General features: G+C 46.5%; 1 protein-coding gene and 1 long non-coding RNA gene across 3 annotated transcripts in view; one reads left to right on the top strand and one right to left on the bottom strand.

Annotated features, from left to right (window-relative positions):
- Positions 1-5,546: 5,546 nt before the first annotated feature.
- The window catches only part of LOC309353279 (D-serine dehydratase-like), a 29,416-nt gene continuing 9,301 nt past the window's right edge, over positions 5,547-25,661 (bottom strand). For both annotated transcript variants that reach the window (XM_081882649.1, XM_081882650.1), the window contains 4 exons: positions 14,728-14,849; positions 10,821-11,010; positions 9,310-9,415; positions 5,547-6,901 (listed from right to left, as the gene is read on the bottom strand). In XM_081882649.1, the coding sequence (XP_081738775.1) occupies positions 6,812-6,901; positions 9,310-9,415; positions 10,821-11,010; positions 14,728-14,849 (508 nt within the window). In that variant the 3' untranslated portion in view covers positions 5,547-6,811. The remainder of the gene's footprint in view (positions 6,902-9,309; positions 9,416-10,820; positions 11,011-14,727; positions 14,850-25,661) is intronic.
- On the top strand, positions 16,973-19,296 carry LOC309353383. Its single transcript, XR_014161765.1, has 2 exons — positions 16,973-18,365; positions 19,164-19,296. It is a non-coding gene; the product is annotated as an uncharacterized lncRNA (long non-coding RNA).

Raw genomic sequence — 25,661 nt, 5'->3', positions numbered from 1 at the left:
TACTGTATTTATTTTCCCCAATTTGAACTATAAAATGGTGATTTTCTTGAGTCAAAACCCCTAAACATTTTTTAAGGAAAGAAAGCATTCTGTGTCTGTCTGTCTGTCTGTCTGTCTCTCTCTCTGTGTGTGTATTATATATTCATGCAGGTTCTGAGCCAAGCCACAGGTAATAGAAGAGGCCCCCCCCTCGCATTGGAAGAAAGCCTCTTGGAAACGATGCCTTCTGCAAGATAAGGCGTGCATCTTCCAGACACAAATTTAAATGATGCACTTTGCCCTAGCATGCAAGAGTGTTGTGGTTTCTTAAAAAAAGAAGAAGCCTTTTTACCTTATTCTTAATTTTAATTATATTGGGGAATTTTAATTCCTTTTTTAAAAAAAAACTCCGGTCTTTTATTGATAAACTTAGTTTTCATTTTTATATTTTATATTTCTGCAAACTGCTTAGTGGTCCTGTTTGCAATCGAGCGGTACATACATTCTAGTTCAGAAATCGCGAAACGAAACAAAAAACCCCAGTCGGTGGAATGTGCCACCACAAGATGTAGCCATGGTCGCCGGTTTGAATTGTCGAGTTGGAAGGGGAACCCGAGGATCATCTAGTTGAACCCCCCGCGATGCAGGAAGATGCAGGTGTTCCATTCTGGGATTGAACCTGCTTTTGAATTCTGGTGCTGGAGGAGACTCTTGAGAGTCCCATGGACTGCAAGAAGATCAAACCTCTCCATTCTGAAGGAAATCAGCCCTGAGTGCTCACTGGAAGGACAGATCCTGAAGCTGAGGCTCCTGTCCTTTGGCCACCTCATGAGAAGAAGGTGTCTCCCCGGACGACACCTGGGAGATGCGCCGCGTCGAACGTCACAGCCGCCTGTGGAACTGCCCCGACTTCACCTGCAGGCAGAAGGCGGACCAGGAAGCAGATGGAGGTGGGAAATTTGTTGTTGTTGTTATTATTAGTGTTATCAGAGTTCTAAGGTCTCCAATACAAATTAAACGTTCATAAATGTACAAGGCAAACGCATACATAGGTATATAAACCACATGTCTGAAATAGCACAGGAGAGCAATCCTGAAGCCATTTTGACTCTCCCAAATTGACCTCGAATATTTTTCTGCACTGAGGAAGGAAATGGGAAAGGCACCCCCCCTTTGTCTTTTTTGCTTACAAATCCTGTCTTAAGGGTGTATTTGTGTATGAACAGGGTGAGCCTGTGACCTGGATTCAGGAACTAAGGTATTAACCGTCACAAAAGAATGGCCAGGCTGCCCAGGTAATGCAATCAGTGACCATTATCAGGTATCCTGGCAGGCAAGATTTCTGATGTAGACCTCCTTCTGTGATGTATGTACATCCTGAAGCAAAGTTCTTAACCTGAGGTAATATTTCTGGGTTAGCGGAGTCTGTAACGTTTGTTGGCCCCCTCATGAGAAGAGAAGACTCCCTGGAGAAGACCCTGATGTTGGGAAAGATGGAGGGCACAAGGAGAAGGGGACGACAGGGGACGAGATGGTGGGACAGTGTTCTCGAAGCTACCAGCATGAGTTTGACCAAACTGCGGCAGGCAGTGGAAGACAGGAGGGCCTGGCGTGCTCTGGTCCAGGGGGTCACGAAGAGTCGGACACGACTAAACGACTAAACAACAACAAACAATTCTGTGAAATGCAGAGAATAACAAATTCTGAAAAAACCAGAGAAAGGAGCTGAGAGAAGTCTGGGGTGTGTGTGTGGAAGGTGGGGTTTTTCTTTTTTGAGGAGGGGGAGGTGGGAAATGAACAAGGATGATGTATTTTTGATCATTTGTTATGTTGAAATTCTTAATAAAAAATATTCCAAAAAAAAAAGTACAGTGGTACCTCAGGTTACAGACGCTTCAGGTTACAGACTCCACTAACCCAGAAATAGTGCTTCAGGTTAAGAACTTTGCTTCAGGATAAGAACAGAAATCGTGCTCTGGCAGCAACGGGAGGCCCCATTAGCTAAAGTGGTGCTTCAGGTTAAGAACAGTTTCAGGTTAAATATGGACCTCCAGAACGAATTAAGTACTTAACCTGAGGTACCACTGTAGTACGAAGCAAGGTGGGCTTCTTGTTTCCTCGTAGACCCTCTTTTCCAATGCCCCCCCCAAGTGCTTCCCAGGTACCTGCCCAGCCGCCCCCCCCACCCCGATTCCAACCCGCAGGATTAACAAATGGTATATATTTTTCCGCTGGTGGGTAGAATAGGCAGGAGTTGTTCAGGCACTTCAAAGGAGGGTCATTGAGAAAGTTCAGAGGCAGGCAGCTGTGTGGTCAGGCTCCCCCCCCCCACTGGGAAGGAGAGGGCCCTAGAATTTTATGATCCCCTGCCTGGATCCCTTTAAAGTCCCGGGATCTTTGTGTTACGACCCTCGCACAGCCAGTGCTCTCCCTCGCCCTTACATTTTTCCTTTTATTTTTTTATAAATAATTTTTATTATTTTCCAACACAAATATACAATTCTGTCAAATTTTCACAAATTTGATTCTTTTTAGACTTCCTTCGGCTTCTCTGACATCCATACTTCTCAGTTTATGCATTCCTCTGTTTATATGGCCATTAAACTTCCCTTCCACTCCTATTTCTTTTTAACAATATATCTCTGCTTTCACAGTGCTTCTTGAAATCCCACCACTGTTGTTTGCACATCACATGTTCTTTTCAGATATTCAACAAAATTCCCCCAGTCCTCGATGAACTTTTGGTCTTGGAGATATCTAATTTTCCCGGTTAATCTGTCCAATTCTGCATAGTCAGTCAGCTTCAGTCTCCATTCTTCTATTGTCGGTATCTCCTCTTGTTTCCATTTCTGGGCCAGTAGGATTCTTGCTGCTGTGGCTACATATTGAAAAAGTTTACAGTCTTTTCTTCTAATTTCATTCCCTGTAATTCCTAAAAGAAAGGTCTCTGGTTTCTTTACAAATGTATATTTTAACATCTTTTCTCGCCCTTACATCTTTCCAAAGCTGCCTGTTCAGAAGGGGTGGGTGTGTTCTTGGGGAAACGGGGTGAGTGCGTAGGGCTTCCAGCCCCCCAGGTCCACAAATTTCAAGATGTCAGTCTATTTAACAACCACCACCTGGGTCTGGCTGCCACACATTTGCTCAGTGCGGAAGATATAACAGGAATAACAAAGTTACAGGTAGGTCTGCCGTAGTCGAAACAAAATAAATAAATTCCTTCCAGTAGCACCTTTGTTGTTGTTGTTGTTTAGTCATTTATTCGTGTCTGACTCTTCGTCACCCCCTGGACCAGAGCACGCCAGGCACTCCTGTCTTCCACTGCTTCCCGCAGTTTGGTCAAACTCATGCTGGTAGCTTCCAGAACACTGTCCAACCATCTTGTCCTCTGTCGTCCCCTTCTCCCTGTGCCCTCCATCTTTCCCAACAACAGGGTCTTTTCCAGGGAGTCTTCTCTTCTCATGAGGTGGCCAAAGTATTGGAGCCTCAGCTTCAGGATCTGTCCTTCCAGTGAGCACTCAGTGCTAATTTCCTTAAGAATTGATGCATTTGATCTTCTTGCAGTCCATGGGACTCTCAAGAGTCTCCTCCAGCACCAGAATTCAAAAGCATCCATTCTTCGGTGATCAGCCTTCTTTATGGTCCAGCTTTCACTTCCATACATCACTACTGGGAAAACCATAGCTTTAACTATATGGACCTTTGTTGGCAAGGTGATGTCTCTGTAGCACCTTAGAGACCAACTAAATTTGTTATTGGCACGAGCTTTCGTGTGCATGCACACTTCTTCAGATATCTTCAGGTGCGTAATAAATTGTAGTCGTAATAATAAGAATATTTAATCTCAGGTTCGGAGCTGATAAGCATAAAAAGCGATAGTTGTGGCACTCTGGTTTTTACAAAAGCCCTTTAATACCAACTAAAACTTTTTAAACCTCTCAGTTTCCAGCGCTGAATCTTTCTATTATCTTTTACGAGTGGCCAAGGGCTCTTTCCAGAAGAACCTGTTTATCAAGCACTCATCCTGACTTGCACACAGAAAGCTCACACAGATGTTAGATTATAGCCGCTGTTTATTGATCATTTGTTCTGACCCTTTTACAGGAGTGGTTATGTTCATCTCATTTATTCATTTAGCAAAATCTGAATCTTGCCTCTTTGTAATCAAACCTCTAGGCGGTTCACTACATTAAAATCATCCGTTAAAAAAAGTTTAAAACAAGGCATTAAAAACATTTTTAAAAATCATTACAGTTAACAGCAGGCTGAAGGGAGATTAAAACCTGTCACCATTTACGTGTCTGAGCAGGCTTGCCTAACAAAAAATGTTTTAAGCAGGGGGAAACTATGCTTCGAAGGTTTCAATAGGCAGGGAGTTCCATAGGGTAGCTGCTCACAGACTTAAGAGATGTTTCTGGCTGCCCAGGTCACAGGGTGGATAAAAATCAATGGTTTTTTTATATAACCCCCCCATCAGATTTTTTAAAAATTTAAATCAGATTATTATTTTTTTGAATCAGATTTTTAAAATAAAATGCTTTTGGAGGTAATATCTTTCTAAAGATAGTTTCCTACTGAAATTACGTTATAGTCCAAAGGCTATTTATCAGGAAATAAGGATTTGTTTAAAGTTTTTCATGTGTGCTAAAACCCAGTTTAAGTGTGTGTGTTTTTTAAATTGTTTAACCACATCACTTAGCAAACATGGATACACATGCTATAATGTTACTGTTTTAGTTAAATAAATTGCTTAAATTGTTATTAAGGAAATGATTATTTTTCTCCTTCCAATAAAGTACAGCAGCAACGTTGTCCAAATATAAACAGTTAAGGTAAAAGGTAAAGGGACCCCTGACCATTAGGTCCAGTCGTGACCGACTCAGCTCATTTATTGGGCGAGGGAGCCGGCGTACAGCTTCCAGGTCATGTGGTCAGCATGACTAAGCTGCTTCTGGCGAACCAGAGCAGCACACGGAAACGCCGTTTACCTTCCTGCTGGAGTGGTACCTATTTATCAAACTTGCACTTTGATGTGCTTTTGAACTGCTAAGTTGGCAGGAGCAGGGACCGAGCAATGGGAGCTCACCCCGTCGCAGGGATTCGAACCACCGACCTTCTGATCAGCAAGTCTTAGGCTCTGTGGTTTAACCCACAGTGCCACCTGCGTCCCCATATAAGCATAAACAGTTAAACCTCACCATAATTTCATAATTATCGGCCTACGCATTTCTAATAGTATACCCAAATCAGTAAGTTTTGACATAACTGTGAAAACGACTCTGAAATTTTTATTATTCCAAAAGTGAAACTTTCATCTGGTTGTCAATATTAAGATAATACCAGCAAGAATGAGTCTTTCTGTTAAAAAAGAGAGATTTAAATCAAGTCTTACTGACTAGTGATTTAAAATCGTGATTTAAATTGATTCGATTTAAATCAAATCCACCCTGCTAACTCACCCCCATTCATTCACATATATTCATTCAAAATAAGATGGGGTATGTCCTCTTTTTCATTACTGTTTGTATCACAGTTTATAATTTTGGTAAAGTGATATGTCATGCAGGTCATCATCTGTAAAATTTTATTTTCAGTTTATGAAACAATTCTATATTCTCCCACCACGCTGACAAAGAACTATGAAACAGCAGTCAAAATCCGGGATCTCTGTTCAATGTTGGACATTATATTTGCTGAATACACAAAGCTTCACAGCTTATCTTTCATCGTACTAAGTTGGGTACCTCTCTTCATTTTCAGAGACTTTGAGTCTAAGATTTCATTTTGAACTTGTTATTGAAGTTTGAAGGAATTCTATAAAGATTGTCTATTACGTACCGTATTTTTCGCTCCATAAGACGCACTTTTTTCTTCCTAAAAAGTAAGGGGAAATGTCTTTGCGTCTTATGGAGTGAATGTGTCGGCCCTGGAGCTGAATTGCCCAGGGGCAAAAAGCAGATTATGCTTTTTTTTTTTTTGAAAGAGGGAAGTGCGTGTTGAAACAAAGCTGCTGATCGTTTGCCAATGGGGAGAGAGATAAGGGACGCTAGAGATAAAGGAGGCTGCCTGGGAGGGGGGAGGTAAAGACAGCAAAGGGGGGAAACAGGAAGACTAAAGCAATAAGGAGAGAAATTAGAAGAAAAGGAGGAGCAAAAAACTGCTCCAGCTAAAGAAAAGTCACTAAGGCAAACAAGAGGGATGGGAGTGTTGAAAGGAAACAGCTGATCGGTGGGATCGGAAGAGAGATAAGGGACGCTAGCGGAGGCTGCCTGGAAGGGGGGAGGTAAAAGCCCATGGATCCTCAAGATTTTTACATTGGGTCACCCCAAACTCACCATCAGATCACATAGCATGTCCATGGCTACAGCCTGCACCAAAAAAACCACGCATCCACTGTTGCGTGGGTCCACAATGGTGCAAAAACGTGGTTGCAAAGCACGGATCCACATGGATTCTCAGGATTTCTGCATTGGGCTACCCCAAACTCACCATCAGATCACATGTCTGTGGACACAGCATGAACCACAAAAATCATACATCCACTGTTTTGTTCGGAATATTTTTTTTCTTGTTTTCCTGCTCTAAAAACTAGGTGCATCTTATGGGGCGAAAAATACGGTATGTTGCCTAAACGTTGTTGACGAAGCTCACCTCCAACTGCTGCAGATTCTCTTCAAGGAATGCAAAAAAAACAACAACAAAACTTTGTAGTTTTTCTGAACTCGTCCCGTGAGGCCCAAGTTCGAAAGACGCTTTGCACACCTTGCGGATCATAAAGGCAGTTCCCATCTCTCTTCCAGCTCCGGAGTCTTTGCTCGTCTTCCTCGTCTTCCTACCAGCCTCTGACTGGTTTCCAGGTAGCGACCACACGCCCCTCGCTGTGGACATAGTAGACAGGGTGCATGGCAGCGGTGGCGCAGGCCTGTTGGGGACACAAGAGTTGTGTGTGTGTTAAAAAGCTGAAGAAAATGTTTAAAAGGACATTTGTAAAAATGGTTTGAAGCTCAACATCAAAAAAACTAAGATCATGGCCATTGGTCCCATCACATCCTGGCAAATGGAAGGAGAAGAAATGAAGGCAGTGAGAGATTTTACTTTCTTGGGCTCCATGATCACTGCAGATGGTGACAGCAGCCACGAAATTAAAAGACGCCTGCTTCTTGGGAGAAAGGCGATGACAAACCTAGACAGCATCTTAAAAAGCAGAGACATCACCTTGTCAGCAAAGGTTCGTATAGTTCAAGCTCTGGTTTTCCCAGTAGTGATGTATGGAAGTGAGAGCTGGACCATCAAGAAGGCTGATCGCCGAAGAATGGATGCTTTTGAATTCTGGTGCTGGAGGAGACTCTTGAGAGTCCCATGGACTGCAAGAAGATCAAACCTCTCCATTCTGAAGGAAATCAGCCCTGAGCGCTCACTGGAAGGACAGATCCTGAAGCTGAGGCTCTAAGACTTTGGCCACCTCATGAGAAGAGAAGACTCCCTGGAAAAGACCCTGATGTTGGGAAAGATGGAGGGCACAAGGAGAAGGGGACGACAGAGGACGAGATGGTTGGACAGTGTTCTCGAAGCTACCAGCATGCGTTTGCCCAAACTGTGGGAGGCAGTGGAAGACAGGAGTGCCTGGCGTGCTCTGGTCCAGGGGGTCACGAAGAGTCGGACACGAATAAACAACTAAACAACAACAACAAAACCAGAAGCATTTCTGTTAGGGATTGTAGGACACGACATGCAAAGAAAAGAACCTACCGTATTTATGTACACTACAACAGCGGCAAGAGTCTTGATAGCACAAGGATGAAAGAATGAGGAAACCCCGACAAAAGAACAGTAGCAAGAAAAATGGATGAACTATGCGGAACTGGCGAAATTGACATACAAACTGTGAGATAAGGACAACTTTGACTTCAAAGAAGAATGGGAGCTTTTTACAAATTACTTAAAAAGACAACAGAATGAATTGGACTCCTTGGCAGGTTTTGAATAAACATACACAGATTTATGGACCGTTAACACAGTAGACAGGTAATATAAGGATTTATATAGTTTTACAGTATGCAGAGAACAATATATTGTGAGAAATCAGAGAGAGGAGCTGAGGACGGGTTTGATGGGGAGGTGGGGGGGGGAGGGAAAAAAATGACGAATATTACATGTTTTGATATTTTGTTATGTTGAAATTGTTAATTAAAAAAAACCCTTTTTAAAAAAAATAGTCAGAATCCTTTTTGTTAGGTATTATAGGTCAAGACTTGCCAAAAGAACAGAAGTTATTTATGTGTGTGACAAAAGCGGCTAGGATTTTACTAGCCCCACAAAAATGGAAAGATGACAAGACTCCAATGAAAGAAGACTGGCAAGAAAAACGGATGGAATATGCTGAAATGGCAAAGCTAAGAGCAAAACTTAGAGATAAGGACAGTGGTAGGCAACTTAAGGTCTGGGGGACGAATCCGGCCCAAATCGCCTTCTAAATCCGGCCCACAGATGGTCTGGGAATCAGTGTGTTTTTCATGAGTAGAATGTGTCCTTTCATTTAAAATGCATCTCTGGGTTATTTATGGGGCCTGCCTGGTGTTTTTACATGAGTAGAATGTGTGCTTTTATTTAAAATGCATCTCTGGGTTATTTGTAGGGCATAGGAATTTGTTCATTTCCCCCCCAAAAATATAGCCCGGCCCACCACATGGTTTGAGGGACAGTGGGACACAGCTGGAAAAGGTTGCTGAACCCTGAATAAGGACAATAGAGATTTTTAAAAAGACTGGGAACCTACAGTCTTATGTTGTACCTACAGAAAAACCGTAAAGGGTTTGAGTAAACACTACCAATTAACAACGTAGAAATTAAGATGTGAAAATGGGAAAATAATAAAGTGCAAGAGGAAATGTGAAAATAAGTAGGGTATAAAAATGTGAAGAATGTAATAATATTTAAGTTAAAGACTGCATATTAAAGTAAAATAAAACAAGCAGGGATAAGCAAACGTTCAAAGAACCAGAAAAGGAAGTTGAGGGAAGTCGTGAAGGTTTTTTGGGGGGGAATTTATATCCTATTTTGTTTTTGAGATAATGTTGATTGTAATGATGATAAAATCTGTAAAACTCAATAATTATTCACCCCCAAAAAAGAGTTGTGTGTGTGTGTGTGCGCAAGAGAGAGAGGATCAAGAGGGAAGACCACACACACACACACACACACACACACACACACAGGCACAGAGGGAAAGGCACTCTGAACATGGGCAGAGACGCTCTTCCCTCCAGCAAAGCTGAAGGCACGCCAGCGTCTCAGCGCGCAAATGCTCTCCAGTGCGCAAGTTGTACTTACGTGATAAGGGATCAGCGCCAGGAGGCTGCCCAGGGGGAAATGGGCAAAATCCAGCTTGCCTGCCACGGGTTCGATTCTGCCGTGCTCCTGGGTCATGCCTACCAACCTGCAGAGGGAAAAGAGAGATATGTAAGCCTGCTGGGATTTGTTTTGGAGTCTCTGGTCCCCTCGACCCTGCCTCAGGTTGCCTATTGACGTCAAGCCAGCGCCGCAAAGAGAATAGGGAAGACGCCTGCCTGAAGTCAAGTGGCAGGGAGTTCCAGGGGGGTAGGTGCTGCCACACGAAAATAGCCATCTCGTGGGTGTGAGGCAGACATGGTACCGTAAGGTGGCAGCCGCATTTGGGAGGACGGTGTACATTCTGGCCGCCTCACCTCAAAGAGGAGATGGTCAAGTTGGGAAAAGGTTCAGAAATTGCTGCCAAAATGATCGAGGGGTTTTAGAAACTCACCGGTGCAGTGTTTCGGGCTTTTTTGTTTAGAGAAAAGGCGAGTAAAAGGCGAAATGGGAGACATTTACAGTGGTACCTCGGGTTACAGACGCTTCTGGTTACAGACACTTCAGGTTACAGACTCTGCTAACCCAGAAATAGTACCTCGGGTTAAGAACTTTGCTTCAGGATGAGAACAGAAATCACGCGGCGGCAGCGGGAGGCCCCATTAGCCAAAGTGGTGCTTCAGGTTAAGAACAGTTTCAGGTTAAGAATGGACCTCTGGAACGAATTAAGTTCTTAACCTGAGGTACCACTGTATAAAAAAAAATATTCCCTGGAAAACCTACGATTTACTGCCAAATCGGAACAAACGTTTCCTGCGGTTTGACGCTTGTTGTGATTCAGGAGCAAATTTGCGGGTTTTCGTACGGAAAAGGCAAGACAAAAGGAAGGCGTTTCCGAACTGTGCCCAGAAATCGTGGGACAAACGGAAAAAATTGTGGGATGCCACGAGGATTATTATTATTATTATTATTATTTATACCCCACCCTCTCCGGCCAGAGCTGGGCTCAGGGTGGCTAACACCAGTAAAATAACAGTAAAAACATAATGGGGGGGGGCAATTTAAAATACAGGTTTAAAATGCAGCCTCATTTTAAAAGTAGCCCATAGATCAAAACCATAATGGGAGGGCAACATAAGGGTCAGAGTGAGTCCAAACCAAAGGCCAGGCGGAACAGCTCTGTCTTGCAGGCCCTGCAGAAAGATGTCAAGTCCCGCAGGGCCCTGGTCTCTTGTGACAGAGCGTTCCACCAAGTCGGGGCCAGTACTGAAAAGGCCCTGGCCCTAGTTGAGACCAATCTAACCACCTTGTGACTTGGGACCTCCAAAATGTTGTCAGATAAGCCCTGAGACAGTATGCTGGGGAGACATATGACAGCAGTAGGCTATTGCCTGTATTCTGGGCTTCCCGAATGTCTAGATGGGCCTTTCGTAGGAAAGCCAAATTTTGGAGGCTGTTCCTTTTAAGATGTTGACAAGGCCACGATCAACAGCACCAACGCGAGCTCCATTTACTTGAGGTTGGGATGGCCTTCCACCAGGGCGTAGCCTGTCGGCAGCTGCCCCAGGCTGTGGAGACTCAGGCCGGTCCAGCCGCAGTCCACCAGCATCTGGTTGCGGTGTGGGTAGTGGCCAATCACCCTGGTCAAGACCCGCACGGCGATGTCCTCCAGCTGGCAGGAGCCAATCATCATCTGCTGGGCATCTGGAAGGGAGAGAGGGACAGGGGGACTTTCTCATATAAATGAATTCAAATAAAATTGTTCCGGGGACACCACAGAAAAGGCCCCGCTGCTGGGAGACGGAGGGCCCAAGGGCTGCATTACGTTCTGGGCAAGATTCAGAGGGTCATAGGCCAGTGGCGGACGGGGCCGTAGGTAATAGTGACCACCGAGATCTCTGTGAAAAGAGGTAAAGGTAAAGGGACCCCTGACCATTAAGTCCAGTCACGGATGACTCTGGGGTTGTGCGCTCATCTCGCTTTATTGGCCGAGGGAGCCGGCGTACAGCTTCCGGGTCATGTGGCCAGCATGACTAAGCCGCTTCTGGCGAACCAGAGCAGCGCACGGAAACGCCGTTTACCTTCCCACTGGAGTGGTACCTATTTATCTACTTGCACTTTGAGGTGCTTTTGAACTGCTAGGTGGGCAGGAGCAGGGACCGAGCAACGGGAGCTCACCCCGTGGCAGGGATTCGAACCACCAACCTTCTGATCAGCAAGTCCTAGGCTCTGTAGTTTAACCCACAGCGCCACCCGGGTCCCTCTCTGTGAAAAGAGATTGATGGTTAAATCGCTCAGATCAAGGGAAGTTCAAGGACTGCTCTCTTAAGCCTTGGTCAGACCACATCTGGAGTCCTGTGTCAAATTCTGGGCACCACGATACAAGAAGGATGTTGACAAACTGGAAAGGTGTGCAGAGGAAAGTGAGATGATTGAGGGTCTGGAAACCAAGCCTGATGAGGAACGGTTGAAGGAGCTGTGGAAGTTTAGCCTGGATAAGAGGAGGCCGAGAGGAGATCTATGAGAGCCATCTTCAAATATCTCAAGGGCTGTGACATGGACGGTGGAGCAAGATTGCTTTCTCCTCCTCTGGAGGGTGGGACTTGAACCCATGGCTTCAAGTTACAAGGAAGGAGATTCTGACTAAACGTGGGCAAGAACTTTCTGACGGCAAACAACAGCGGCAAGAGTATTGTTAGCCCAGAAATGGAAGCAAGAAATTCTGGCGGAAGAAGAACGGCAGACGAAATTAATGGACTATGCAGAAATGGACAAGAATTGCCTTCCCGCCGGAGTGGTACCTATTTATCTACTTGCACTTTTGTGCTTTCGAACTGCTAGGTTGGCAGGAGCAGGGACCGAGCAACGGGAGCTCACCCCGTCGCGGGGATTCGAACCGCCAACCTTCTGATCGGCAAGTCCTAGGCTCTGTGGTTTAACCCACAGCGCCACCCGCGTCCCTGCCTGGACCCCTGGGGACCCCTCTCAGGCACTGTGACGCTCTTGTGACGCTGTGCCACATGTCGCCAGCTCAAGGGGCCTCCCGGATTGCGCGGGTTGATTTATTTTTTCCCCACAGGGGGACAGATTCCCTCCCCATCTCTCTCTGCCAGCACAGCTTTGCAACGAGCTCTGTGGGGGAAGAGACACACATGGAAAGTGTTACTGGAAACGGAGGAGTAAATCTACATAAATTATGTGGGGGGGGGGGAGAGAGAGAGAGAACTTCCATTTCTGGTGAATCTTTCCAGCAAAAAAAGCCAAAACAGGTGGGGCTGGCATGCCATTGTTAACTTTTTCCATCTGCCATTTTCAATGGGAGCCTTTCTGCATGCACAGCACAGTGGCAGAGTCGTCTCCAGTTAGAAAAACAGATCTCAGGAACTTCCGCAGAGCAGCCCTCTCAGCCAGAGAGGACTTGAAAGGCTGCTGCAAGCCAGAGCTTGGCTAGCTTGCTGTTCTTTGCGGAGATGGTGCTACCATAATGGCTTCTATTCCCCGCACGGAGCTGCCTGAGCTTTGAGATCCTCAGGGGAGGCCCATCTCCCAGTCCTGCTACCCCCCTCCCTGGCATGATAGGTGGGCAGGGCCTTCTCGGTGGTGGCTCCTCCCAGGCAACTTTGGAACTCCCTGCCTAGGGAAGTGAGACTGGCTCTCTCCTCGATGTCTTTATTATTATTTATACCCCACCCATCTGGCTGGGCTTCCCCAGCCACTGTGGGCGGCTTCCAACAAAATATTAAAATACAGTGGTACCTCAGGTTAAGTACTTAATTTGTTCCAGAGGTCTGTTCTTAACCTGAAACTGTTCTTAACCTGAAGCACCACTTTAGCTAATGGGGTCTCCCGCTGCTGCCGTGCTGCCGGAGCACGATTTCTGTTCTTATCCTGAAGCAAAGTTCTTAACCTGAAGCACTATTTCTGGGTTAGCGGAGTCTGTAACCTGAAGTGTATGTAACCTGAGGTACCACTGAACCGTAATAAATCAAACATCAAAAGCTTCCCTAAAGAGGGCTGCCTTCAGATGTCTTCTAAAAGTCTGGTAGTTGTTCTTCTCTTTGACATCTGGTGGGAGGGCGTTCCACAGGGCGGGTGCCACCACCGAGAAGGCCCTCTGCCTGGTTCTCTGTAACCTCACTTCTCGCAGGGAGGGAACCGCCAGAAGGCCCTCGGCGCTGGACCTCAGTGTCCGGGTAGAACGACGGGGGTGGAGACGCTCCTTCAGGTATACAGGACCGAGGAGAAGAAGAGTTTGGATTTGATATCCCGCTTTATCACTACCCGAAGGAGTCTCAAAGTGGCTAACATTCTCCTTTCCCTTCCTCCCCAAATCAAATATCTTTAATACGGTCAATGACCAGAAAGCAATTTATAAAAAATATGACATTATAAGTCGTATTGTGCTACAGTGGAAATATGGCCAATTGACAGAATTGGTGCTTGTATTTATGACCAGGTTTCGACTTTTAAGGTTTTAAGAATTCGATTCAAATGTCACTACTGTTTATTATTGTTCCTTCGATGTTTACAATTTGGACTGCGTTGCTGACATCATTGCTCGTCTTATTCTTGTTGCAATGTAACAGTACTTTGCCACAGGCCTGTTAATTTCGGGCTCTTTATCAGCTAAGAGGTGTCTGATATAGGTGTCGTCTGTACTACGAGGTATTTTCCTCAGAATCGGTTCGATCAGCTCTTTTCTTGAGTCTCGATATAATGGGCAGTATAAGATGACATGCCCGATGGTTTCAATTTCATTGCTGTTACAGGGACATAATCTTTGTTCGATTGGTATTTTGTTGTATCTTCCCTCTAGAAGAGCTGAATGGAGAGCATTAAAGCGGGCCCTGGAAAATGCCCATCGGTGTTTAGCGTTGTCTAGAACTTTGAGATAGTTTGCTAAATGGGGCCTTTGGGAATTGTACAGGAGTTTATAAGTTACCGGAAGTTGATTAAAGTCATTTTGGGCTTCAATGTCCCTGAGTCTTTCTTTGATTATGTTCTTGGCCCTTCCCCTTTCTAAACTTAATAAATACTCTGGGGAGAGACCATATGTGGCCAATTTTCTGAGAGTGCCCTTCCTCCAACTAGATTGGAATTTGTCCCTTCCTTCCCTACAACAAACACTCTGTAGGGTCAGTGGGGCTGAGAGACTTCAGAGAAGTGTGACTGGCCCAAGGTCACCCAGCAGCTGCAGGTGGAGGAATGGGGAATCGAACCCGGTTCCCCAGATTACGAGTCTACCGTTCTTAACCACTACACCACACTGGCTCCCATTTAGGGCCGTTTAGGGCTTTAAAGGTCAACACCAACACTTTGAATTGTGCTCGGAAATGTACTGGAAGGAGCAGGATATGTCCCCCAATCCAGAGCTACTGCCTGCTCCCCAAATACTCCATGTATCCCACACAGCTTACCTACCATAAAAGATAAAGTTCCCAGGGTGGACTTCGCTGAGTTGGGCCATCTCAGGCACCGGGTGGCTGCAGGAGGGAGTGGAACCGATACTGCAGATGGAACAGGACACCCCGGCTTCTTTCAGCCTGGAAGAGATGGGAAAAGGTTAAATTATGGTTACCAGACGTCCCCGTTTCCCGGGGACAGTCCCCGGATTTAAAAATCTGTCCCCAGGGAAAATCCGTCCCCGGATTTCATTGAATGTCCCCGGTTTTATATTTTAAGTGTTGTAGATTTATTAGTAGGGAGTGAATGTTGCGTGACTGGTTCAACGGCACAACACACATCATATGGGGACTTCTGGTGGTGAAGCAAAATGGCGGACGCCACGGCAGCGAGCAGCTCCTGGAGCCAGCCAGAGCCAACTGCACTACCATATAATATAATAATAATTTATTATTTATACCCTGCCCATCTGGCTGGGTCTCCCTGGGCAGCTTCCAACAAAGTACAGTCATACCTAGGGGTTAAATACGCTTCAGGATAAGTATTTCCGGGTTGCGCTCTGCGTTGATGAAAAGATTTAAGGACGTTAATGTTCAAGTTAAATTTTATAAGAACTGTGATTTGGAAAACCAAATCATATGCATTGAAATCCAAAAGATATGCATGGAAATTCAACCAAGGGGAAGCGAGGAAGTCGCTTAACAATGTTAATAAGTATATTTTTTTAATAAAGTTATGATTTTTGTTTGTTTTTAATTTTGTGAAAATCAATAAAATAAATTGGGGGGGAAATAAATGTACAATGCAGAAGGATCTCAGAAGAGAGAGGGAAGATAATGTTGCAAAGCTATAAGGCAGGCGGTGGGGTGGAGTTGAAGAAAAACCATCTCTCCTTCCTCTTGACCATTCCTTAAGTTTGCAAATGGATGTGAGATTCGAACTCGGGTCTTTGTGGCTCACATAAGCCTCTGCAGTGCACGGGGTAGGGGCTCCTTCTTCTAAAAGCAGGCAGTGTTTAAACCCTCTAGTAGTATGGAGGCAAAACCAGTTGTTATTTTATTGTATTGGCAGCTGTGTAGGCGAGATGAGCCCAAGAGCCGATAGGGCACAAATGTTGGCAACTCGTTTCTGTGTCCCTGGATGGCCCTGCCTGCCCCCAAATTCCCAGGGCTGCCCCCCTTGAAACTGTCTCTTTCCCCTCATTCGCCATGTCCGTTTGTGACACCACAGGAAGTTGGTAGGTTGTCTATGACATCACAGGGAGTCCGTAGCCAATGGCCACAGCTGGGGAAACATCTGCACAGCCCTTGCTGGCCTCACAATGGGGGGTACATCTCAGCAGTCATTTATTAAAATGAGGTGTGCCCCCCCCTCATTGTGAGGCCTGGGAGGGCTGTGCAGATGTTTCCCCAGCTGTGGCCATTGGCTACCAACTTCCTTATGATGTCACAAGGGGTGCAGCCCCCTCTTCCTGTGACATCACTACTTAGAAATTTCCCATATCATAAAAACATGGGACAAAACAGGGATTTCTTTTCAGAAAACGTTTATTTTGTAAAAAATGAGAAAGCCGTTTATTTAGAAAACAGGAGCTGTCTGGCTTAAGTCCTGCGGTTCTCTTCATGACTTTCACGGCTGGTCTTGGGGAAAACCTTGCCGGCTCTGCCTTTTCCTGAAAGGCAAAGGCAAACAGATGAGTGGGGTGGCCACCATCCGACAGCGTCAACCCAAACTCCCCTGACTTCCGCCTGGCAACTTCGCCCCTGGCAGGCCTGCGCAATGGGCAGGCTCCCGGAGATGAAGGAAAACCAGTTTTCGTTCACAGATAGCAGCCAGCGTCATCAGCCTTGCGGCCTCCGCTGGCGTCTATTTGTGAAGTCCGCTGGCTCCAGTTGAGCACCTCCATGGCTGTGCCGGGCTTCTTCCCTCCTCGCTTGGGCCATCCGTTTAATGTCAAGAGGCCTAGGCCTTTTGTCATTAAATGGATGGACCAAAGACACGGGTGAATGCCAGCCAGGTCCACAAATAGCAGCCAGCTTCATCAGCCTTGCGGCCTCGGTTGGCGTCTATTTGTGAACACTGGCTTCACCTAGACGCCTCCACGAGCTGCCGAACGGGCAACTTTCCCTCCTCACTACCAGCTGGTCCACACCTGCAAATAGCCAGCTTCAGCTTAGGGCGTCCACTGACATCATTTAAATGGAATGCAAATCACAACTGGTTTCCGCCTAGGGGCATTCACCCGCTGCCCGAACGGGTCAAATACAATAAATGATTGATTGATGAAAAGGTGCTTTTTTCCTGAGATGATAACTTTCTCCATGCATGTCACTCCTTGAAAAGATTCCTGTGCACAGATGAGACTCACTTTCATTGTTCTGTTCATTTGTGTGTTTGACCAGTGTTGTGAGGAGGGAAACGCAACCACTAGGATGAAAAATGCCCCCTCCTGCCCCCCTGGGTTTCCGGTGTGGCCTTCACAGATACTGGCACAAATTGGGGAGGGGGGTGTTATATATCTCCTTGGTCAAAAGCGAAGGAGCCAATGGCTGCTGAGCTGCGTCCCTCATTGTGAGGTCTGAGGGGTGGTGGGGATGCCTCCCCAGATGCTGCCATTGTGATGTCACAAAAACATTGGGCAGCCGAGAGGGTATAAATGTTGGCCAAGTCAAAGGCTGAGGCAGTTGCCTCAGTGGAGGCACTCAGCTTGGGTGGTCCCCTGCCCCGTGGGGCAAGCTGGCCGGAGGAAGGAGGCGATCGCCCGGCGCTGGGATGCTGTGGAGCAAGGAGAAGGCAAGTTGAGGTTTACTTGCTGGTGGGATCGCACTTGAAGGTGGATGAAATTCAGCTCTGAAGCAGGGGGAGGTCTGGCAATGGACCTGGCGCGGCTGTTGGTGGTGGACGGATTGCCGGAAGGTTTGCATTCAGTGCCCTGGTTGATGCCGCAAGGCTACAAGACTGGCCGAGGGGATGCAAACGGGTTTGGAAGCCTAGTTTGTTTATTAACAGGCGGACAAACCGAGGAGGGAAGCTGCCCCTTTGGCGGCGGGTGAGTGTCCCTAGGCGGATTCTGTGGTGAGGGAAAGTTGCCCATCGGCTTCTAGTGGTGGCGCCTAGGTGAAGCCAGGTTCACATTTGGGGATGCCAGTGGAGGCCGAGAGGCCCGTGAAGCTGGCCGATCCAGTTGTGAACGCTATCTGGTGACACTCACCTTTGCCTTTGGCCCTCAACCTAAGGTCAACAGACCTACCTTTTGAGAATGGCAGCTTGCTGACATTCGTAGAGCTCTTGACCTTACGTCGACGGCCAAAGCGAGGAGGGAAACTACCCGGCACAGCCCTAGAGGTGGAAACCAGGGGAACCAGTGTAGTCCACTTGTGGATCTACCGCTTCAAACTGGTGACCCTCCACCTCTGCAACCTGCCTTGACGGGGCAGGCCAGTCAGGGATGAAGTTGTCAAGACCAAAGCCTGTGGAAGAGTCTGGGTGGACGCTGGATAGTCGCCATCCCATCAACGTGTTTGCCTTTGCCTTTCAGAGACATCAAATGCCGGTGAGGTTTTCCCCAATACCAGACGGTGGTGGCAAGCTGGCATGCGGAAGGAGGCGATCGCCTGGCATTGGGATGCTGTGGAGCAAGGAGAAGGCAAGTTCCAGTTGACTTGCTAGTGGGATCGCTACCTGAAGAAGGCCGATATTCAGCTCCGAAGCTGGCTTTCGTCTGGCGATGGACCTGGCCAGGCTGTTGGTGGTGGAAGGATGCCGGAAGAGTTTGCATTCAGGCTAGCGGATACTGCGAGGCTACACCTGTCGAAATGGGTGCAAACTGTGGTTTGGAAGCCTAGTTTATTTATTAACAGCCAAACCGAGGAGGGAAGCTGCCACTAGGGCAGCGGGTGAATGCCCCTAGGTGGAAACCAGTTGTGATTTGCATTTAAATTATGTCAGTGGACGCCCTAAGCTGAAGCTGGCTGATATTTGCAGGTGTGAACCAGCTGGTAGTGAGGAGGGAAAGTTGCCCGTTTGGCAGCTCGTGGAGGCGTCTAGGTGAAGCCAGTGTTCACAAATAGACGCCAACTGAGGCCGCAAGGCTGATGAAGCTGGCTGCTATTTGTGGACCTGGCTGGCATTCACCCATGTCTTTGGTCCATCCATTTAATGACAAAAGGCCGAGGAGGGAAGATGCCCGGCACAGCCATGGAGTGCCAGTGGAGTGCCACTCAACTGGTGCCAGCGGACTTCACAATTAGACGCCAGCGGAGGCCACAAGGCTGATGACGCTGGCTGCTATCTGTGAACGAAAACTGGTTTTCCTTCATCTCCGGGAGCCTGCCCATTGCGCAGGCCTGCCAGGGGTGAGGTTGCCAGGCAGAAGCCAGGGGAGTTTGGGTTGACGCTGTCGGATGGTGGCCACCCCACTCATCTGTTTGCCTTTGCCTTTCAGGGACGGCCAGAGCCGGTGAGGTTTCCGCCGAGACCAGCCGTGAAAGTCATGAAGAGAACCGCAGGACTTAAGCCAGACAGCTCCTGTTTTCTAAATAAACGGCTTTCTAATTTTTTACAAAATAAACGTTTTTTGAAAAGAAATCCCTGTTTAGTGCCATGTTTTTATTATATGGGAAATTTCTAAGTAGTGATGTCACAGGAAGAGGGGGCTGCACCCCCTTATGACATCACAGGGAGTTGGTAACCAATGGCCACAGCTGGGAAACATCTGCACAGCCCTCCCAGGCCTCCCAATGGGGGGACACACCTCATTTTTAATAAATGACTGCTGAGGTGTACCACCCCATTGTGAGGCCAGCGAGGGCTGTGCAGATGTTTCCCCAGCTGTGGCTATTGGCTACGGACTCCCTGTGATGTCATAGACATCTACCAACTTCCTGTGATGTCACAAACGGACATGGTGAATGAGGGGAAAGAGGCAGTTTTTTGGGTGGGAGCAGCCCCTGGAGTTTGGGGGCAGGCAGGGCCAACCAGTGGCACAGAAACGAGTTACCAACATTTGTGTCCTCTGGGCTCTTGGGCTCATTTTGCCTATGCACAGGCCAAGAAAATAAAAAGAAATCACAACTGCTATTGTCACCCCAACACTTATTGGTGGCGGGAGATAAGGGGTGTGAATTTAGAGGGAATGTAATGTAAAAGGACCCCACAGTGAAAGCAAACCCTATTTTCCTATTTTTCAGGGACAGTTGCCCAACCACAGGACTTAAGCCAGCCAGCTTCAGTTTTCTAAATGAATAAAAAAAGCCTTTCTAATTTTTGTTTTTTAAATAAAGGTCTTTTTGAATACCAATATTTTGTGCCATGTTCATTGTATGGGAAATAAAAGTCCTGAGTAAAATAAAGGGGGAAAATATTAATACCTCAGCTCCAAAAACTAATGGTCTTGAAGCACTCCAAAAGTTTAGGGGAAAGCTCGTAGCTGAGTAAGATTGTCTTCCATAATCTTAGGACGGTTTTAACAGTGAGTCCGTAAGTGACTGTGGAGGCCAATTCTGGATCCACACGTCCTTCCACAGTGGAGACATTGGTTTCTGGGCGGGAGTTGTTCACGGTGTGGATTTGCCAAGCGTGCCTTCCTCTTAGCACGTTTCTCCCTTGCATCCTGAGTTCGAGTGTCTTCAAACCCTATGGCACCTTTGGTAAACGCTGTTCTCCAACTGGAGCGCTCGCAGGTCCGTGTTTCCCAGTTGTCAGTGTTTATACTACATTTTTAAAGATTTGCCTTGAGACAGTCTTTAAACCTCTTTTGTTGACCACCAGCATTACGCTTTCCATTTTTAAGTTCGGAATAGAGTAGTTGCTTTGGAAGATGATCATCGGGCATTCGCACAACATGACCAGTCCAACGAAGTTGATGTTGAAGAATCATTGCTTCAACACTGGTGATCTTTGCTTCTTCCAGTACACTGATATCAGTTCGCCTGTCTTCCCAAGTGATGTGTAAAATTTTTCGGAGACACTGTTGATGGAATCTTTCGAGGAGTTGGAGGTGGCGTTTATAAGTGGTCCATGTTTCACAAGCACATAGTAAGGTTGGTAGTACAATAGTTTGTTGACAAGCATTTTGGTTTCCGTGCGAATGTCCCTGTCCTCAAACACTTTGCAGAATTGGATAGAATCGTGAGCAATAGGCATGCATGCACACGTAATTTTTTATTTGTATCCCGGCCTTTCCACAGTTCAGACCATGATCAAGGTGGCTTATGACATGGAAAAAGCGCATAATTACAGCATCACAAGAGTAGTCATTGCAGAGTTGGAAGGGACTCCCCGGTCATCTAGTCCAGTGTTTCCCAACCTTGGATCTCCAGCTGTTTTTCAGACTACAATTCCCATCATCCCTGACCACTGGTCTTGCTAGCTAGGGATGGTGGGAGTTGTATTTCAAAAACAGCTGGAGACCCAAAGTTGGGAAACACTGATCTAGTCCAACCCCCTGCAATGCAGAAATCTTTTGCCCAAGGTGTGACTCGAATCCACAACCCCAAAATGAAAAGTCTCATTCTCCACCATATGAGCTAAATAAAACGTTTTTTAAAAAAATTGCACAACCAAATGGAACCATTTCCACACAGATCACAACAAGAGCTAGAACAAAGATACAAAAAAGCCAACAGCAAGAACCCTCCAAATATAACCGCAGCCCAAGAGTCTGTTCAACAGTCTCAGCTTTTGTAGCTGGAGTCAGTCCACGCCCTGCCTGCCCAGGCCAGGTGGGAAAAGGCTTGTAAGACAGGGAGTTGGTCTTCCTGGACTCCTAGGAAGATGGTTTCTGAATATATGACACCCGGCACAGAATGCCAGCTTTTGAGCAAACCAAGAATCCAGTCCTCAACGAAGGCGAATATTGGAAGATTCAGAACGGATAAAAGAAAGCATTTTTTCCTTTTTTTATTGATTTCCCCCCAAAAATTAAACAAACAAACAAACATCTTAATTATACTTAATCCAATCTTAGTAACATTATTCAGTGACTTCCTCAAATCCCCCTGGCTGAATTTCAGTTTTATATCATTGTGGAAGGGGATGTCCCTATTTTCATCGGAGAAATGTTGGAGGGTATGCTCCCCCAATGCAAAAAATTACTCCACCCTCCCCACATTCACAGCCATGTGCTAAACCTCCCCAGCCATTCCCTCCTGGGTGTGAAACGGGATTTGGCTTTGTGTGGGTGTGTTTGCAAGTTGCGTTGGCAAACATCAGCCACAACTTTCCCGAGGCCTTTGAAGAGGCAGCTTCAAAGGCCTTCACCTGAAACCAAGGGAGGAGGAGAAGGAGGGACACAGCATATTAGCCGGGTGCCTCATAAAACCAAGCCAGAGACCTGCATTGATGGCCTTTTTAACTGGCGGAAGACATCAAGGGCAGTTGGCTTGTAGCAGCAGTCTTTTGACCCATAAGCGGGGGGGGGGGGAGAGGAAGATGACACCGAGATGCCATCAGGATGGAAGGCAAGCGTTGGGCAGTGCAAGGATTAACCCATGGGACTCGCTGCCACAAGACGAAGAGATGACCACAGGGAGACGGCGATCGATGGCTACTAGCCATAATGGCTGAGCGCTGCTGTTGTACACAAAATCTGCCCTTTTTCCCTCATGGGGTATCCAAGAGCCCATATAGAGTCCTTACATAGGTTCCCTATTGGTAGGAGAAAATAACAGAGGCCAACCAGAGAATATTGAGAAGCAAAGCAGCTAGTAAGCCTGATCTTTATTGATCTGTTGCAACAGGGTGCTCCCCTCACACGCAGGAAAGGAGGAGGAACCCAGAACAATGGCCCACAAGGCCTTATAAAGACTTTTGAAATTGCCACCCTGTAGTTCAAGACCACCCCCAGAAACATCATACATACATCACAGAAGGGGTGTAGCTCAAGTACCCCCCCCCCACGATACATCATACCTTGCTGTTGTGTTGTTGTTTAGTCGTTTAGTCGTGTCCGCCTCTTCGTGACCCCCTGGACCAGAGCACGCCAGGCACTCCTGTCTTCCACTGCCTCCCGCAGTTTGGTCAAACTCATGCTGGTAGCTTCAAGAACACTGTCCAACCATTTCGCCCTCTGTCGTCCCCTTCTCCTTGTGCCCTCCATCTTTCCCAACATCAGGGTCTTTTCCAGGGAGTCATCTCTTCTCATGAGGTGGCCAAAGTATTGGAGCCTCAGCTTCAGGATCTGTCCTTCCAGGGAGCACTCAGGACTGATTTCCTTAAGGATGGATAGGTTTGATCTTCTTGCAGTACATGGGACTCTCAAGTCTCTCCTCCAGCACCATAATTCAAAAGCATCCATTCTTCAGCGATCAGCCTTCTTTATGGTCCAGCTCTCACTTCCATACATCACTACTGGGAAAACCAGAGCTTGAACTATACGGACCTTTGTTGGCAAGGTGATGTCTCTGCTTTTTAAGACGCTGTCTAGGTTAGTCATTGCTTTTCTCCCAAGAAGCAGGCGTCTTTTAATTTCGTGACTGCTGTCACCATCTGCAGTGATCATGGAGCCCAAGAAAGTAAAATCTCTCACTGCCTCCATTTCTCCCCCTTCTATTTGCCAGGAGATGATGGGCCCAGTGGCCATGATCTTGATTTTTTTTATGTTGAGCTTCAGACCATATTTTGCGCTCTCCTCTTTCACCCTCATTAAAAGGTTCTTTAATTCCTCCTCACTTTCTGCCATCAAGGTTGTGTCATCTGCATATCTGAGGTTGTTGATATTTCTTCTGGCAATCTTAATTCCGGCTTGGGATTCATCCAGCCCAGCCTTTCGCATGATGAATTCTGCATATAAGTTATATAAGCAGGGAGACAATATACAGCCTTGCCGTACTCCTTTCCCAATTTTGAACCAATCAGTTGGTTCATGGATCACTGCCTTGCCGTGGCGAAGGGGCTTGAATAACTCAGAGAAGCTATGAACTATGCCATGCAGGGCACCCAAGATGGACAGGTCATAGTGGAGAGTTTTGACCAAACATGATCCACCTGGAGCAGGAACCAGCAAGCCACTCCAGTATCCCTGCCAAGAAAACTCCATGGACAAAGACAACAGGCACTTTTCCTTAGGATGTCCCTATTTTCACTGCTGAAAAGAAAGCAAGGTTATGCTTAAAATTCTACAAGGAAGGCTCAAGCAGTATGTGGACCGAGAACTCCCAGAAGTGCAAGCTGGATTTAGAAGAGGCAGAGGAACCAGAGACCAAATTGCAAACATGCGCTGGATTATGGAGAAAGCTAGAGAGTTCCAGAAAGACATCTACTTCTGCTTCATTGACTATGCAAAAGCCTTTGACTGTGTCGACCACGGCAAACTATGGCAAGTTCTTAAAGAAATGGGAGTGCCAGATCACCTCATTTGTCTCCTGAGAAATCTCTATGTGGGACAAGAAGCTACAGTTAGAACTGGATATGGAACAACTGATTGGTTCAAAATTGGGAAAGGAGTACGACAAGGCTGTATATTGTCTCCCTGCTTATTTAACTTATATGCAGAATTCATCATGTGAAAGGCTGGGCTGGATGAATCCCTAGCCGGAATTAAGATTGCCGGAAGAAATATCAACAACCTCAGATATGCAGATGACACAACCTTGATGGCAGAAAGTGAGGAGGAATTAAAGAACCTATCAATGAGGGTGAAAGAAGAGAGTGCAAAATATGGTCTGAAGCTCAACATCAAAAAAACGAAGATCATGGCCACTGGTCCCATCACCTCCTGGCAAATAGAAGGGGAAGAAATGGAGGTAGTGAGAGATTTTACTTTCTTGGGCTCAATGATCACTGCAGATGGTGACAGCAGCCACGAAATTAAAAGACGCCTGCTTCTTGGGAGAAGGGCAATGACAGGCCTAGACAGCATCTTGAGAAGTAGAGACATCACCTTGCCAACAAAGGTTCGTATAGTTAAAGCTATGGTTTTCCCAGTAGTGATGTATGGAAGTGAGAGCTGGACCATAAAGAAGGCTGATCGCCGAAGAATTGATGCTTTTGAATTATGGTGCTGGAGGAGACTCTTGAGAGTCCCATGGACTGCAAGAAGATCAAACCTCTCCATACTGAAGGAAATCAGCCCTGAGTGCTCACTGGAAGGACAGATTGTGAAGCTGAGGCTCCAGTACTTTGGCCACCTCATGAGAAGAGAAGACTCCCTGGAGAAGACCCTGATGTTGGGAAAGATGGAGGGCACAAGGAGAAGGGGACGGCAGAGGACGAGATGGTTGGATAGTGTTTTCGAGGTTACCAGCATGAGTTTGACCAAACTGCGGGAGGCAGTGGAAGACAGGAGTGCCTGGCGTTCTCTGGTCCATGGGGTCACGAAGAGTCGGACACGACTAAACGACTAAACAACAACAATGCAGTTATCTGACCCCCGAGCCGTCTGAAGGCAATCCTGTATGGGGAAGTTTTGGGTTAAATTATTATTATTTATTCTTTTATTTAACCTACCTGTATCGGGTAGGTTTTAATGTCTGACGTTTTATTCTGTTTTTATACATACTGGAAGCCGCCCAGGGTAGCTTTTTATATATGTTGGAAGCTTCCCAGAGTGGCTGGGGCAACCCATTAAGATGTTTGGGGTATAAATAGCAAAAATTATCATGACAGAACGGGACGTCCCTGTTTTCATCAGAGAAATGTTGGAGGGTATGGTAGGATGCCCTTATTTTCAACGGAGAAATTTTGGAGGGAATGGAGTTATCCGACCCCTGAGCCATCTGAAGGCAATCCTGTATGGGGAAGTTTTGCATTTTTTAAACATTTAATTATGTCTTTTATATATGTTGGAAGCTGCCCAGAGCGGCTGGAGCAACCCAGTAAGATGTGTGGGGTCTAAGTAGCAAAAATTATCATTGTGGAACGGGACGTCCCTGTTTTCACCAGAGAAATGTTGGAGGGTACGCTGTCCCACCTGATTGCTCTGAGTTCCCATCACATCAAAGCTCTCATCAAAG

The sequence above is a fragment of the Podarcis melisellensis genome (assembly GCF_964234715.1).
Source record: "Podarcis melisellensis genome assembly, chromosome: 12".
NCBI lineage: Eukaryota > Metazoa > Chordata > Lepidosauria > Squamata > Lacertidae > Podarcis > Podarcis melisellensis.
Note: the sequence above shows the minus strand (reverse complement) of the source record. Positions and strands in the feature narration are given on the sequence as shown.